At 47.3% G+C, this 18,053-nt stretch overlaps 1 protein-coding gene across 1 annotated transcript in view; it reads right to left on the reverse strand.

The window, feature by feature from the left end:
• LOC147121531 (androglobin-like) overlaps window positions 1–18,053 on the reverse strand; it is a 127,183-nt gene that overhangs the window by 94,912 nt on the left and 14,218 nt on the right. The window contains exons 2-4 of the mRNA XM_085977881.1: window positions 15,770–15,938; window positions 10,044–10,136; window positions 56–127 (exon numbers count right to left, since the gene is read on the reverse strand). Of these exons, the coding sequence (XP_085834007.1) occupies window positions 56–127; window positions 10,044–10,136; window positions 15,770–15,938 (334 nt within the window). The remainder of the gene's footprint in view (window positions 1–55; window positions 128–10,043; window positions 10,137–15,769; window positions 15,939–18,053) is intronic.

An 18,053-nucleotide genomic window follows, 5' to 3' on the forward strand; every position in this document is an offset into this window, starting at 1 on the left:
CTATGAAAAGCAAATGTGTGCAATGCTGTGTGGGTGATTGTTTGATAGCACTCACCTCACTCTCCATCATATGTTCATTAGCAGTCATTAGATCAAACCAGGTTTCTTTCTCAACAACAACAGGAATCTGTAATTAACGTAAAATACATTATTAACAAAAGTCTACCGGCTAAGTGATTTAATACATTGAGAGTGGGGCAGAACTCAGGCCTGATTGACCTGCTATACATTTCCACCATTTTTTGTTTTTAATTCAGGATATCGTATATTATGTTCTTTTTTAAAATCACTGGACCGTCTGTCATATGTGGGAAACAAGTGTATTTAGCACTACAGCAACATTGTTGGTAGAAGGCCATCTAACCTACCCTTCCAAACTTCCCATCAGGTTTGTTACTTTGATTCTAGAATTAACAGCCTTTTTTAAACACTGCTATGGTTTTCAGTTCCACCAGCCATGCTAGTAATCAGCGCCACAATTCGATCATCCATTTGCTAAATAATTATTGCCTAAATTTCTTCTTTTGTTTTGACACCCTGAACTTCAAATCATGCCCCCTAGTCCTTGAACCCAATACAGTACCTGGCAGACAAACCATGCGCCTTAGCCCTTCAATCTATTGCCTAACAAGACAAACCGTATCCTCTAGTCATTATATCCATGCCCGGCAAACAAACCATATCCCCTAGATCTTGAATCCATCGTGCCCCTTAGTGCTTAAATCCAAAGCCTGATGGACAAACTGTGCCCTCTGGTCCTTGAATCCAATGCCTGATGGAACCACCTCTTTAACCAAACTTTTGAATCCAGAATTGCTGGGGCTGACAGAGACCTTGAAAAATTAAATCTCAAGACAAAATTTACACTCTCCTACCGACAGTTCACTTGGGATCTATCACAGGCCAGACAGGTTTCCCTGGCCTGAAGGAGGAGGGCCCATTTAAGCCACTGCACTCTTCATTTGGCGAGTTTCCCATCCGAAAATAATATTGGCCCGGAATTTGCGGTTGTAATAATGGCAAAACTGTCAGAGCTCGTCGTCATTACTGTGTAAAACTGACAGCAACTTCTGGTGTCCACACATGCGCAGTTAAACGCGGAAATCTGGAAGCTGTTGACTGTGGTACCCTGCTCCTCCACAGGGTACGATGTTGCAGTCTTCGCAGATGTAATCATTAGAAATCACTGATTTGTCATGAACTTCAACTATTTACACACCTTTTTTGCTGGACCATTGAAACTTGGTGCCCGAAAATTGTACTGAATAAAACCAATGAAAATGTTCAGCCTTGCTCAATCAGGAGTAACTCAGTTTTTAACGGCATACTAAGTCATAATTACTGCTGAACAATCTCTCTAACCCTGAAAAACTAATTTGACAAGTGCAGTCTTATTCCCTCAGAAGAACATTTCAAATTTGCAGCTTTTTAATAAAATAATTTTTTTTAAATTCGTGTTCTGATATTTACATTTTTCCCTTAACCCCATGTATATGTCCCAATCTTTATTTTGTTTTCTGTACAATGATTTAAATATGACTTATATTCCCTGCTTTTCTGTCTGTGAGAATTCTTCAATCTGATTGGCTAATCAACCTGCCTGCTACCTGTCATGTTGCTGGACGCCACAGATCCCCTGTAGATGATGCCAAACTGAAACTGATGTTGGAAATGAGGAAATCTACACTCTAGAGCCAGCTAAATCTTTGTGGGCAGATTTTTACTAGGTCAGCGGCGAGCACCGTCCCTTTGCCACTGACGGCAAATCCGGGCCATTCTCTGAGATAAATGGAAGTTGGGCGGAAGTCCTTCCCCATCGCAATTACAACAGTTATGGTGACTACTGAGTCATATCTAGGCCAGGGATCTTCAGTGGCAGTCCCACATAATTGAACTTTGTTGAAGGCAATTGCTACCTTATGAAAACTAATCCTGTGCTGTCTCTCTACACTCTGGTGCACCAGAGGTCTAGACTGCTGCCTATTTTAAACAGTTCGATATAAATGGCTCATCGTCATTAGTAACAATCATATAAAATCTTCCACAATAGTTCTGGCTGTTTTGTGTAATTTTCTACAGTCTCCTCAAAGTTTTGTAGGATGGATGTTGCTGTTTAGTGTAAAGAAAATGTTTGGCTTTTATGGTGACATTCCTCTAAATTTCCCAATCAAATCGTATGGTAACACCATAAAATTGTACAATATCTATAGGGGTAATACAGAATATGCTGAGCAGCCACGTATTAACACAGTTATTGGGCCAGAAATTCGCAGCCAAAGGCGTGAGTGCGCTCGGGGTACTCACGCATCTGGCCGTTGGAAATGCCGGCGTTCAGCATGAACAGCGCATGCGGGAAACGCCGGCATTTCCAGACCTCGAGCGCGTGCGACTGCACAGGCAGCGCTTGCGCAGTGAACTTCGTAGATTTCATTCATGAAATCCGTGAGGGTAAGTCCTCAGAAGTTACACTCGAAAAAAGCAAGTGTAAAGTGGTTCATTGGCTGCGGAGGAAGAAACATTTTATCGTGGAGCTTCTGAAATGCAATATTTTTGTTTGGGAAAGGGAGGGAAGTTATTTTAAGAAATTTTAAGTAAGTTTTAAAGTTAAAATTTTTTTTTTTTTTTTTTTTTATAAAAGGGTTTTCAGAACGGTAGGTAGAAGGAGCAATTGTGGCTGTGTGAATGGAATGTGAGAATGAGTTATGTATGTATGTCCACATATATTCCTTTACGTATATGTATGTATGTTTTATATTCCTTTACTAATGTGTATGAATGTATGTTTTTAATTATGATTTTCCAATAAGTTACTTTCTCTGAAAGTCATAATTAAATAATACATTCATACACATAAGTAAAGGAATATATACATAACACGCAAAGGAATATATACAGACATACATACTTTCAGAAGCTCCACGATAAGAAATATCTTCCTCCGCAGCCTCTGGAAGAACTGCACCCATGCTTTTTTCATGTGTAAGTTGTAAGGACTTGACCTCACTGAAAGCAGTAATGAAAGCGGCGAATTATACTGCGCACGCGCTGCCTGTGCAGTCGCACGCGTTCTGCCTCTGAACCCCTTCGTTCAGAGGACAGGAAATGCCGGTTTTCCACAAAAGCACTGTGCATGCTGAAAACCGGCATTTCATCCGGCCAGATGCGTAAGTACCCCGACCGTACTCGCGCAGTTGGAAGGGAATTACTGGGCCAACATTTTACATGTCAATAAAATGAAAAATTTAACAATTGCACGACTTGCCCCCTCGCATCTGCGACTGAGGGTCCAAGGAGGTGCATTGCGCAAGAGGTCATCATCGTACGTATCCTCACACTGTTCCCTTTGGGGAACTGTATGAAGTGGTGGAAGGATTTATGGCCGTGATTAACGCTCATTCCGTGACCGTAACCATCTTTGAACCAGCCATTAGGGTGGTTAGTCCTATGGCGGGAGGGTTTTACAGGCTCCCACAACCCATCTGAGGGGGGGGGGCCACCAACACCCACGGACGCAAAAGGCCCACTCCGCACAAAAGGTGACACCCATACGTTTCCTGCGCCTTTTCCCTCCCCGTGACTGGAGCCCTATGCTGCCATTTCACATTGCTAATCGGATTGGGCCTTTGTCATAGCGGTAGGATCCCCGCCGCTGGGCCAGATCAGGGTAGGGTTTCCAACCCCGCTCCAGACAGTCCCGGCAAGTGGAGTCGGAGCTCCGGCTCTAAATTCTGGGTTGACATCCAGTGGGATATTTGCGTCCGTGGGTGTGGGTGGCCCCCCCTCCTTCTATAGCTTGTGGGAGCCCGTAAAACCCTCCCACCATAGGACTAACCGCCCTAATGGCTGGTTCAAAGATGGTTACGGTCACGGAATGAGCGTTAATCACGGCCATAAATCATTCCACCACTTCATACAGTTCCCCAAAGGGAACAGTGTGAAGACACGTATGACGACGACATTGCTAAATAAATAAATGGAATTTTAAAAATTCTTTTAGGGCTTTTAAAAGTCTTTAAATTGCTTTAATTCTCTTTAAAACTACTTCAGATTACTCAAAATAATGTAAACGTTTTTAAAAGTTTATAAAAGTTACCAAAATCTTCAAAAAACTTCCAAAAACCTATTTAAACTGCTGCTTTGCATGTAGAAATGCTTAGCAGCTTGACAGAAACATTGGGGGCGTGTCCAGTGAAACTGAGACCTCAAGGGGCGTGTCTCACTTACACTGCACGCTCCTGGCTTCGCGCTGGCTGCACTCCTGGGCGGCGTGACGTCATATGCTGCCCGGGATTCTTCTTTTTCATTCACCAAGTCCAGGCATCCCTGGAGCTGATCGTCAGTAGCGCGGGGTAAGTGTAAATATGGGGCTTGCACGCGCTGCAAGCCCCGTTCTGGAATTTCTGGGCCAATCTGTCCATCTGTTTTTGGAGCATGAGCACCTTTCAGAACATGCATTCCTATGAGCAATGGAATGAAGCCTGAAAGCAGGTAAAGTTGTAAACGAGAAGTTTGGTAACTGATTTTCAGAAAAGAGCAATTTAGACATGGAAAATAAAATTCCTAACAAGTACCCAACTGCAAGAAGAGACCTTCACTCTGAAGGCTCCACTTTCCGAGGCCCTGCTGTTGGCAGAGGGTGGCATGGACAGGGGGAAGGGGGTGGAAAACGGAACATTCTACCCAAAACGATTAATTTTCTGACAGCCAATTTGGGGACCAAAAAAAGACCACAGTGTGGCAGAACCACTGAATGACTCTGGCTAACTGTATATAATTCTCTTTAACCATGTTCTAACACCAGCCTAAACCTGTATCATTGTGTTAGGCATTACTGTGTTTTGTATATAGAGTTTGCATGTACGGGGCGTGGCCCCTTTAAGAGCGCGGGAAAACGCGGGTAAACGCGATGACGTCACGTCGCAAACCACGGGGCTGCCCAGGCAGTCCTCATGGCATCTCCGTTGAGTAAAGACCTGTTTAATTGTTCTCTTGCGTCGATCTCCGTTATTCATAGGAATTCGTTAATCCCTACATTGGAGACCCCGTTTTTGTGAACGTTTTCACAAAAGAAGAGCACAGCATGGAAGCAAACGCCGTTTCTCTGAAGCTACCGCAGTTCTGGGAGCAGCAAGTGCCCTCGTGGTTTATTCAGGTCGAGGCCAGTTCGCCCTGAGGAACATCGATGCAGATCAGACCAAGTACCTTTATGTGGTCTCCGCACTCGACAGCTCTACCGCCTCTCGGATCATCAGCCTCCTCGAAAACCCCCCAACGGAGCGCAAGTATGAAACCCTCAAAGCGCGGTTACTGCAGGTTAACGGACTCACAAAATCGGAGCACGCCCGTCGATTACTCGCTATGCCCGGGCTCGGGGACTCCAAGCCTTCAGAGTTGATGAGCCAAATGCTCACACTCCTGGGCTCAGAGCGGGAATGTTTCCTATTCCGCGAGATTTTCCTCAGCCAGCTGCCTGAACAGGTACAAGCTGCCCTGGCCAGTTCTGAAACTGAAGACTGCGCAACACTCGCTGCGGAGGCTGACAACATTTTCGCTGTAACTCGGCAGTACTGCGCCGCCACGAAGCACCCATCCCCCGCAGACGCTGCCCCAGCTCGTCAGCATGCTGGGCTGTGTTTCTACCACGCGCAGTTCGGCACGAAGGCAAAGCGTTGCCGTCCTCCCTGCAGTTTTCCCCAACAAAACAAACCACAATGGACATTGCGACCACCGAGGAACGGGTTTAACGGGCACCCCGCGGCCGCGATGGTGATCGGCAATGCGGGAAAATTGCTGTTCATCACTGATACTCTCTCCGGTCGTCGTTTTCTGTGCGACACCGGAGCGCAGTGCAGCATATTACCCGCGTCCGCCCTCGACGTGCAGACGGGGAATCACGGCCCCGCCCTTGAAGCGGCCAATGACAGAACAATTCGCACCTTCGGCAGACGGCACGTGGAGGTGTGCCTCGGGGGGTAACGTTTTCACTGGGAGTTTGTGATAGCCAAAGTTTCCCAGCCCCTCCTCAGCACGGATTTCCTGTGCGCCAACAGCCTCCTAGTCGACGTTAGGAACTGGCGGCTGATCAACGCATCAAGTTTTAATTCTCTTCCGTGTTACCGCAGAAACACTACGTCGCGCACCGTCTCCTGTGCGTTGCCGACTCCTGATGAGTTCGCTCGCCTGATTCCCCGACCTGACAAGACCCACGTTCTCCTCCACAGCCATGAAACATGGTGTGGAACACCACATCACCACCAACGGCCCCCCGGTCTACGCGCGGGCCCGGCGCCTGGAACCTGGCAAGCTGGCGGTCACAAGGGCGGAGTTCGCAACCATGGAACGGTTAGGGATTATTCACCAGTCAAATAGTCCCTGGTCTTCACCCCTCCATATTGTCCCGAAGCCTGGCGGCGGATGGCGGCCATGCGGCGACTATAGACGCCTAAACGACGCTACCACTCCTGATCGGTACCCGATCCCCCACATTCAGGATTTCTCTACCCATTTGGCAGGGAACACCGTGTTTTGAAAAGTTGACCTCGTCCAGGGCTACCACCAGGTCCCAGTTCATCCACAAGACGTCTAGAAGACCGCAGTCATCACCCCATTTGGCCTCTTCGAGTTTTTACGAATGCTGTTTGGGTTAAAGAACGCCGCCCAGGCTTTCCAACGCCTCATGGACTCCGTGCTGCGGGACAGCAAGTTCCTCTTCATCTACCTAGACGATCTTCTAATTGCCAGTCCTACTAAGGAAGAACATACCTGTCACCTACGCACCCTTTTTCGACGCCTCAGCCAACACGGCCTGATTATCAACCCGGCCAAGTGTCAGTTTGGCCTGCACCAAATTGACTTCCTGGGGCATCGCATCACCTCAGAGGGAGCGGTTCCTTTACCTTCGAAAGTAGAGGCGGTGACATCCTTTCCACGCCCGCAGAACGTAAAGGCCCTGCAGGAATTCCTAGGCGTGGTAAACTTCTACCACCGTTTTGTGCCTAAGGTGGCACTACTCATGCAGCCCCTGTACGAGGCCCTGAAGGGCAAGACTGGCAAGAACCCGGTAGACTGGACGGATGACATGGCCCGAGCGTTCGCCGACACCAAAAGCGCCTTAGCCAACGTGACTATGCTGGCGCACCCGCTGCCAGGAGCCACCATCGCCCTCACCACCGACTCGTCGGACTACGCAGTCGGTGCCGTGCAACAGCAGTGGGTGAATGGGGTGTGGCAGCCGTTGGCATTCTTCAGCCGTCAACTACGGCAGAACGAGAGAGCATACAGCATGTTCGACCGGGAGTTGCTCGCCCTTTTTCTGGCCATCCGCCATTTTCGGTTCCTGCTGGAAGGACGTCCTTTCACCGCCTTTCTGGACCATAAGCCGCTAACCTTTGCAATGGCCAAGACCGCCGAACCGTGGTCAGCCCGACAGCAGCGTCAACTGACCTACATATCCGAATTCACCACGGATATACTGCACGTGGCCGGTAAGGACAACCTGGTGGCAGACTGCCTCTCCCGCGCGATCGTCAATACGGTTCATTTGGGCATCGACTACGCCCTCATGGCAGCAGACCAAGCCTCAGACCCGGAAATCTAAGCTTACAGAACGGCCATCACTGGCCTCCAGTTGGCCGATGTCAAGTTTCATTCGGCAGGTACCACGCTGTTGTGTGACGTCTCCGTACAGGATCCTCGCCCTGTCATGCCGGTCATCTGGCGCCGCAAAGTGTTCGACGCCATACATGGGTTGTCACACCCAGGAATGAAGGCCTCTCAGAAACTGATGTCAGCGAAATTTGTATGGCATGGCATGCATAAAGATGTCAGCGACTGGGCCAACACCTGCGTGGTCTGCCAAAAGGCCAAGGTACAGCGCCACATGAAAGCTCCGTTGGCCACCTTCACAGTTCCGGAGCGACGTTTTGACCATGTCAACGTGGACCTGGTAGGACCACTCCCACCCTCCCATGGTTTTTCACACATCCTGACCATGGTTGACCGCACCACCAGATGGCCGGAGGCGGTCCCCCTGTCATCCACTACTTCGGCGGACGTGGCCAGGGTGTTCATTTCCTCCTGGATCGCCCGTTTTGGAGTGCTCGCAGATATTTCGTCAGACAGGGGACCGCAGTTTTCCTCCAAACTCTGGAATGCAGTGGCCCAAGGACTCGGTGTCAAATTGCAACGCACCACAGCCTACCACCCACAGGCGAATGGCCTCTGCGAACGCTTCCACCGGTCAATGAAAGCCGCCCTGAGGGCCAGCCTCCAGGACGCTGGATGGGCAGACAAGCTACCGTGGGTCCTGTTGGGCCTTCGCACGGCCCCCAAAGAAGACCTTCACTCTTCATCAGCGGAGCTTGTGTATGGTCAGCCGCTGCGAGTCCCGGGGAACTTCCTGCCAACATCGACGAAGCCATAGTCCGCGTCTGCCCAGCTTGCTAGCCACCAAGAGGCCGCCAGATGTTTCGCACTGGCGCCCACTTCGCACCACGGGCTGCAGAGGTCACACGTTCCCACGGAGCTTCACGAGGCTGAATACGTTTTTATTCGCCATGACGCACATAGGGATCAGCTCAAGGCCCCATATACCGGTCCCTTCCGAGTGTTGGAAGCAGGGGACAAAACCTTCACGGTGGATGTCGGTGGTAAACTGGACCACATTTCGGTCGACCGCTTAAAGCCAGCACATTTAGACCTCGACCGCCCCGTCGAGACAGCACAACCGCCGAGATGGGGTCGGCCACCCATCGTCGTTACGGCAGACCAAGTGCGACCGCCCGCCAGACCGCCAGCCGACCAGCAGCCTCCGTCTCGAGAGTACAGGAGTCGTTCTGACAGGCTCGTCAGACCCCCTCACCGTTTGACTTTGTCCGTTAAAGCGAATTCTGGGGGGGCGCATGTGGCAGAACCACTGAATGACTCTGGCTAACTGTATATAATTCTCTTTAACCATGTTCTAACACCAGCCTAAACCTGTACCATTGTGTTAGGCATTACTGTGTTTTGTATATAGAGTTTGCATGTACAGGGCGTGGCCCCTTTAAGAGCGCGGGTAAACGCGATGATGTCACGTCGCAAACCACGGGGCTGCCCAGGCAGTCCTCGTGGCATCTCCGTTGAGTAAAGACCTGTTTAATTGTTCTCTTACATCGATCTCCATTATTCATAGGAATTCGTTACTTCCTACAACAGGACCTTATTTCAAACTTAAAATTAGCTTAAAAAAATGTCCTGTCTTGAATGTTCCAACTACAGGTAAAGCATCTTCCATGGTGTTTGTTTCACCCATACAAACTGAGCCCATGGCAGTCCTGGGACTTGGCCTGCACAAGTAGGCTTCTTAAAGGAAGCTGGCAGTTTTAGTTGTTGTAAAAATCTTTGTGCTTTTTGCAGATTTAATTACATTTTGCTCTGCATTTGCTGGTTAATCCTCCTTTTTCACATTTTCTTGGCGTTTCCCCACAAACGCTTTCCTTCATTATTCTTGGTTGCTGCTGCTATTTGCATCACACTGTACAAAGTGATACTTGAGGCATCCTGTCTGCACCTATCACTATTTAAGGTTTTTCGGCAAGCTCGCGTGTCGGGTGGGAAGCTCACCACGGAAAGAGCGCCTTGGGTGGGAGGGGGGTCTCAACATACTATACGATTTAACTGTGGAGGGGGAGCTCACGAGGGAGCAACAAATGCAGGTGCAACAATATTTTAGGCTTCCTGTCTGCAACTATCACTACCACAGAACCTGCATTCACTGCCGCCTCCACACCCACCTGGACACATCAGATAAGACCTGCCTTCACTTCACAAGAGCAGTTACTACAGAGTAGTACCGTTTGCTGCAGTTTTACCTGCAGACAACATCTGCAACAGAGCAGCTCCCGGCTTATTTTAAAGGGGTTAAAAGCAGCACTGGGGAGAGTTTGTATGTCAACTTTGCCAATTGGAATGTTAACCCAAGAATCCATAAAGTAGGTAGGTTTGTCACTATAACCTCACCATTAGTCCTCGGACACTACAGAAACAGTGCATAGCAGACTGACCTTTTCTATGAAAATCTCATGAGGACGCTTCCAAGTGTGAACTTTTAGAGATGGTGGCAGTTCAATCTTCCCCTCTGGGTCCTCAAATAACAGCTATGGAAAAACAAGGTATTCAAAGAACTAAACAATACCAAAGCATAAATATGATCAATGTTATAAGATGAGCTAGTGAGAGGAAACCTATACCCAAGTGCTGAGATCTCTGCTTTCTTGGCGTAACTTAGCCTGCTCTCCATTTTAACTTTCTTTGATCCACTTTTTTTGTGGAGTCCTGCTTTTGGACTGAATGCCAGAATCCATTCACGAACAAGAGATCTTTAGAAACAACTGACTATATTTAGCCACATCAAAAACACGACAGACAGCCACTGACAGATGTATAGCTGTATTCTAGGCAGGATATTCACTAATATTTCTCTCTTGACCTATTTAGGTGAAGTTTGCCTGGATTTAGATCATGCAAACCCTAAAAAGGTAGCTGAGAGATCAATTGAGTCAGGTATGGTATCTGGCTTTATAGATTACTTAGCCAGATTTTGAAACCCTTTGAGACTGAGAGTGGGGGAAGCAGGGAAGGTAACCTAATCTTCTGTTTATTTGGTAAGAAATGGCGATTCAGCTGTAGTGGTGATTCAGAAAGCAGAACTGGTCTCTGTACACCCAGTGCAGTTTATCCATCCAGGTTAATGGCTTAACCGGCTTGCCAGTAAATTTACTAATCCTTTTGAAAATTGGAACCTGGTGAACTCCTGCCTTCCTTGTGGAAATTAATGCTCGATTATTCTGAATGTGTAAAAAAGAAAACCACTGGCAGTATTTAGCAGGTTAGTTTTTTCATACTTCAAAGGAGCACAAACGTTCTCAATTCGGCAAATTAGTTGTCTCCCCATTGAAAAGTACTGAATTGTCCTCATCAGTGTGAAATTTTGTATCCTGTCTTAGTTAATAATTCCTTATGATTTGATGAACAATAATACTGTATGTGGATTCACCTTGTTATAATGACACCGTAAAATGTAATTTTTGATTGTTACCGTGTGTTAAAACAGTGGTTGAGATAGCCCAAGCCATTATTCCATGCAAAGGTTCTGTTCCATTTGCAATCTTCAGATATTGGCTTTAATTTTATAAATGTAGAAATTATACCACTCACACTGTGCAGTGTTCCATCTGCATCTTTGCTTCAATAAATTTATTCCGTAGTTTTAACCTGTAAAACGTAGTGATTTTTTTTTGCCTTCCGTATGGACAGGAGATAGTGGCATCATCATATACATAATCTAATAAGGTAATTTACCACGATCAGAGTTAATTGTCAGACCCAAATGATACTCATTCAGAACAGTATAGAATACCAAAGCTGTACTGGTTGACCTTAATCCAAGAAATTTCTTCTTTAACAAGTTCTTTTTAATTTAATCATTCTCGGGATGTGGGCGTCGCTGGCAAGGCCAGCATTTATTCCCCATCCCTAATTGCCCTCAAGAAGGTGGTGGTGAGCCGCCTTCTTGAACCGCTGTAGTCCGTGTGGTGAATGTACTCCCACAGTGCTGTTAGGGAGTTCGTTCCAGGATTTTGACCCAGCGACAACGAAGGAACGGCGATATATTTCCGAGTCAGGATGGAGTGTGACTTGGAGATGGTGTTGTTCCCATGCGCCTGCTGCCCTTGTCCTTCTAGGTGGTAGAGGTCGCAGGTTTGGGAGGTGCTGTCTAAGAAGCCTTAGCCAGCTGTTGCAATACATCTTGTAGATGGTACACACTGCAGCCACGGTATGCCGGTGGTGGAAGGAGTGAAGGGTGATGGATGGGCTGCTGATCAAGTGGACTGCTTTATCCTGGATGGTGCCAAGCTTCAAGTGTTGTTGGAGCTGTACCCATCCAGGGAAGTGGTGAGTATTCCATCACACTCCTGACTTGTGTCTTGTAGATGGTGGAAAGGCTTTGGGGAGTCAGCAGGTGAGTCACTCGCCACAGAATACCTAGCCTCTGACCTGCTCTTGTTTATGTGGCTGGCCCAGTTAACTTTCTGGTCAATGGTGACCCCCAGGACGGTGATAGTGGGGGATTTGATGATGGTAATGCCATTGAATGTCAAGGGGAGATGGTTAGATGCTCTCCTGTTGGAGATGGTCATTGCCTGGCACTTGTGTGGCGCGAATGTTACCTGCCACTTATCACCCCAAGCCTGAATGTCGTCCAGGTCTTGCTGCATGCGGGCATGGACTGCTTCATTATCTGAGGAGATGCGAATGGCACTGAACACTGTGCAATCAGTAGCGAACATCCCCATTTCTGACCTTATGATGAAGGGAAGGTCATTGATGAAGCAGCTGAAGATGGTTGGGCCTAGGACATTGCCCTGAACTGTTGCAGCGATGTCCTGGGGCTGTGATGATTGACCGCCAACCACCGCAACCATCTTCCATTGTGTTAGGTATGACGCCAGCCAGTGGAGCGTTTTCCCCCTGATTCCCATTGACTTCAGTTTTACTAGGGCTCCTTGATGCCACACTCGATCAAATGCTGCCTTGATGTCAAGGACAGTCACTCTCACCTCGCCTCTGGAATTCAGCTCTTTTGTCCATGTTTGGACCAAGGCTGTAATGAGGTCAGGAGCCGAGTGGTCTTGGCAGAACCCAAACTGGGCATCAGCAAGCAGGTTATTGTGAGTAAGTGCTGCTTGACAGCACTGTCACTGACACCTTCCATCATTTTGCTGATGATTGAGAGTAGACTGATGGAGCGGTAATTGGCCGGATTGGATTTGTCCTGCTTTTTGTGGACGGAACATACCTGGGCAGTTTTTCACATTGTCGGATAGATGCCAGTGTTATAGCTGTACTGGAACAGCTTGGCTAGAGGCGCGGCTAGTTCTGAAGCACAAGTCTTCAGCACGACAGCCGCGATGTTGTCTGGGCCCACAGCCTTTGCTGTATCCAGTGCGCTCAGCCGTTTCTTGATATCACGTGGAGTGAATTGGCTGAAGACTGGCTTCTGTGATGGTGGGGACCTTGGGCGGAGGTTGAGATGGATCATGCACTTCGCACTTCTGGCTGAAGATGGTTGCAAACGCTTCAGCCTTGTCTTTTGCACTCATGCTGTGTTCCACCACCGTTGAGGGTGGGGATGCTCATGGAGCCTCCTCCTCGCGTAGTTGTTTAATTATCCATCACCAATCATGACTGGATGTAGCAGGACTGTCGAGCTTTGATCTGATCTGTTGGTTGTGGGATCGCTTAGTTCTGTCTATAGCATACTGCTTCTTCTGTTTAGTAGGCATGAGGCTGGCACTTCTCTTTCAGGTATGCCTGGTATGCTCTTCTACACTCACCATTGAACCAGGGCTAGTCACCTGGCCTGATGGTAATGGTAGAGTGAGGGATATGCCGGGCCATGAGGTTACAGATTGTGGTGGAATACAATTCTGCTGCTGCTGATGGCCCACAGTGCCTCATGGATGCCCAGTTTTAAGCTGCTAGATCTGTTCATAGTCTATCCCATCTAGCGCAGTGGTAGTGCCACATAACACAATGGAAGGTGTCCTCAGTGTGAAGATGGGACTTCGTCTCCACAAGGACTGTGCGGTGGTCAGTCCTACCAATACTGTCATGGACAGATGCATCTGCGACAGGTAGATTGGTGAGGGCAAGGTCAAGTAGATTTTTCCCTCATTTTGGTTCTCTCACCACCTGCTACAAGTCCAGTTTGGCAGCAATGTCCTTCAGAACTCGTCCATCTCGATCAGTAGTGGTGCTACTGAGCCACTCTTAGTGATGGCCATTGAAGTTCCCCACCCAGAATACATTCTGTGCCTTTGCTACCCTTGGTGCTTCTTCCAGGTGGTGTTCAACATGGGGGAATACTGTTTCATCAGCTGAGGGAGGGCGTTAGGTGGTAATCAGCAGAAGGTTGCCTTGCCCATGTTTGACCTGATGCCTTGAGACTTCATGGGATCCAGAATCAATGTTGAGGACTCCCAAGGCCCCTCCCCCAACTGTATACCACTGAGCTGCCACCTCTGGTGGGTCTGTTCTGTTGGTGTGACAGGACATACCCAGAGATGGTGATGGATGAGTCTGGGACATTGCCTGATAGGTACGATTCTGTGTCAGGATGTTGCTGTCTGTGGGACAGCTCTCCCAAATCTGGCACAGGTCCCAAAAGGAGGACTTTGCAGGGTCGACTGTGCCTTTGTCATGTATGAATCTGATGCCTATTTTTTAATTATATTTCTTTGCTGCAGTTTGATACTGGGTGGTTTGCTAGGCCATTTCAGAGTCAACCACATTGCTATGGGTCTGGAGTCACATATAGGCCAGACCACGTAAAGACAGCAGGTCTCATTCCCTAAAGGACATTAGTGAACCAGTTGGGCTTTTACGACAATCCAGTAGCTTCATGGTCACTATTACTGATACCAGCTTTTTATTCCAGATTTATTTAATTGTTTTTTAAAAACTGAATTTAAACTGACAAGGTGGGATTTGAACTCACATCTCCAGATTACTAGTCCAGTAACATAACCACTACACTACTGTACTCTACAATATGAGTGTTGCTGACATAACTAAAGTGGCAATACTAAAGTGGGTATTGCCAGCTTACAAAAATTGCTGATCAGACGTTTGCAGAAGAAATAGGCACTGAAAAAAAATATTGGTCATTAGAGGGATACTAATTTGATGCCATTATTTCACCAACCACCTCAGAGACTGTTCTTCACTCCTAAATGTCACAGCTGAAATCTACAGCAACTGTATATGGTCCCATCCCTCCCCAAATATAACTGGTGTGACTAATAATGGTGGTTTGAAGAACCTGAACTAATTTGGCTGTCACCAACAGAAGGACCTGGTTTGGGCCTGTTTCCAAGACAAGAGTTGCCTCCGTGAGCTGGCCTGTGAGTTCTTTGGTTGTCCTTCAAACTAAAAAATTATTGCACTAGGTAGGTCATTACTGGGGAAAAAAACACAATACATGGAACCAGCATCACTTTCCACGGTTTTCTCCTCCTACAAGGACTGGGTATAGTGTGTGTCCTTATTTCATAGGAACTGGCAAATGTCAATGTTTTCTGTGCTGTCAGAAGTAGACTTCAGCTATTGAACAACCCAACCAGCTCTAATCAGAGCTAGGTGCATCAAGTGTGCCGTGAGAGTAATTATTAGTGTACACATGAGGCAAAAATATCAAGAATAAAAGTTTCAAGCCATTCATAATTTGGACAAGCTTCTACCTCAGTGTGAGGGAGGGGTCCATCCTCATGACATTCTGATTGTGCTTTTTTCCACAATCTCAACGAGACCATCTTGGATTTCAGCAATAGGATTTGATCAAACCGGAGGGCTCCCCTCCCATTTCTTGGAGTCTTTTTTCCTCATGGGAATAGGTGTAGGAAGAGAAGCACCTGCTTTAGATAAACTGGAGCCCTTAGCCCCAAAGCAATGCTGCGGAAAGAACATTTCTCTCTCATTTTAAATAACACGGGGAGAAAAATTGGGATGATCACGTGGGGTCGTCATCTTCAGGGCATAGTAGGTAATTTGTTCGTTGATTGTTAGAAGTCTCAAAAGGGACGTGCTCACACCTATGTGAAGGATAACTAATGAAGCTGTATCTGTGTATACAGTATATGTGGTTGAAAGGCTAATGTTAGCTATTAGCACAAAAAGAAAAAGAGCCAGGTGTGATAAAAAACACTCTGGAGTAATTAATGGGACTTACCAGACTAGGGCTTTTGGCACTTTTCTCCTTTTCTTTAACTGCTTTAACTACTTCCCATTTCTCAGCATTCACATCTGCTTCATTCCACTCAGGCCAGAGGGGATATCGACCTTTTCTGGATTCAGTAATTCCCCCTGTACCTCCACAGCTCAGAACAAATGAAGCAGTACTGAAGAGGAACAAGAGACCACAAAGAGGACACGCATTTATGGAAGTTGTTAAACTCATAGCTTCAGGAGCACCTCAGGCAAATAAAACTAAGCAAATGTAGTCAGTCATTAAGAAGAGGAACAAAGGTTACAGACTTAAACATTCATAAACTAAAGGACTCAGGTTCTTAAAGAACACTGTGTGCATTCAAATGACAGTCACAATGTTATGTGAAAGACATGCTAATTGTACTGTAAAAGAAAACAATATAAATGCAAAACTGTTGACTTTTTAAGCAATAGTCTTTGAGTAGGTAATTTACAGGTACCCTGCTCATCATTTCCTTCTGATTCCTGCACTTTGAACAAGTTGCCCAAGAAAAACTTGTCCAGATAAACACACGGGCCAAAATTGCACAGGTTGGTGAGTGCAGGAATTGGGGTACTTTGAGACATGGTAAGATACTCTAACAATGTGAGCATTACATGAAGCTATGTACCTTTTAGTTCAGTGGCAACAAGTTTGACTCGGCCTGAATCCTATGTGGTATCTCTACTGTCCTGAACTTCCCCTTCCTAAATTACAAATCCAGCATGGGTGCAAAATAGTCAAACAAGAGAAGAACCTTCCCAGGTGGGTTCTCTCATAAAGGAATCTGATAGAAAGAGTCCCATTGCGATGTCAGAACCCACACCCTTAGAGAATGGAGCAATAAACCATATGTTACTTTGGGATACTGTGACAGGTGAACAGAAAGGATGAACCTTTTTGTCAATCCTCAGCTGGTCTTTTTATTTGTTCATGGGATGTGGGCATTGCTGGCAAGGCCAGCATTTATAGCCCATCCTTAATTGCCCTCGAGAAGGTGGTGGTGAGCCACCTTCTTGAACTGCTGCAGTCCATGTGGGGAAGGTACTCCCACAGTGTTGTTAGGGAGGGAGTTCCAGGATTTTGACCCAGCGACGATGAAATGGTGTGTAACTTGGAGGGGAACTTACAAGTGATGGTGTTCCCATGCGCCTGCTGCCCTTGTCCTTCTAGGTGGTAGAAGTCGCGGATTTGGGAGGTGCAGCCGAAGAAGCCTTGGCGAGTTGCTGCAGTGCATCTTGTAGATGGTACACACTGTAGCCACGGTACGCCAGTGGTGGAGGGAGTGAATGTTTAAGGTGGTGGATGAGGTGCCAATCAACTGGGCTGCTTTGTCCTGGATGGTGTCAAGCTTCTTGAGTGTTAGTGGAGTTGCACTCATCCAGGGAAGTGGAGAGTATTCCATCACACTCCTGAATTGTGCCTTGCAGATGGTGGAAAGGCTTTTGGAGTCAGGAGGTGAGACACTCGCTGCAGAATACCCAGGCCCTGACCTGCTCTTGTTGCCACAGTATTTATGTGGTTAGTCCAGTTAGGATTCTGGTCATTGGTTACTCCCAGGATGTTAATGGTGGGGGATTCAGTGATGGAAATGCCGTTGAATGTCAAGGGGCGGTGCTTAGACTCTCGCTTGTTGGAGATAGCCATTGCCTAGCACTTGTGTGGCGCAAATATTTCCTGCCACTTATCAGCCCAAGCCTGAATGTCGTCCAGGTCTTGTTGGATGGGGGCATGAACTGCTTCATTACCTGAGGAGTTGTGAATGGAACTGAACACTGTGCAATCATCAGCGAACATTCCCACTTCTGACCTTATGATGGAGGGAAGGTCATTGATGAAGCAGCTGAAATGGTTGGGCCTTGGACACTGCCCAGAGGAACTCCTGCAGTTATGTCCTGAGGCTGAGATGATTGATCTCCAACAACCACAACCATCTTCCTTTGTGCTAGGTATGACTCCAGCCAGTGGACAGTTTTCCCCGATTCCAATTTTACTAGGGGTCCTTGATGGCACACTCGGTCAAATGCTGCCTTGATGTGAAAGGCAGTCACTCTCACCTCACCTCTGAAATTCAGCTCTTTTTGTCTATATTTGGACTGAAGCTGTAATGAGGTCTGGAGCCGAGTGATCCTGGCAGAACTCAAACTGAGCATTAGCGAGAAGATTGTTGGTGAGTAAGTGCTGCTTAATAGCACTGTTGACGATACCTTCCATCACTTTGCTGATGATTGAGAGTAGACTGACGGGGCGGTAATTGGCCGGATTG

Source organism: Somniosus microcephalus, chromosome 3, assembly GCF_052327205.1.
Source record: "Somniosus microcephalus isolate GS21.2 chromosome 3, FLI_Smic_1.0, whole genome shotgun sequence".
Lineage (NCBI taxonomy): Eukaryota > Metazoa > Chordata > Chondrichthyes > Squaliformes > Somniosidae > Somniosus > Somniosus microcephalus.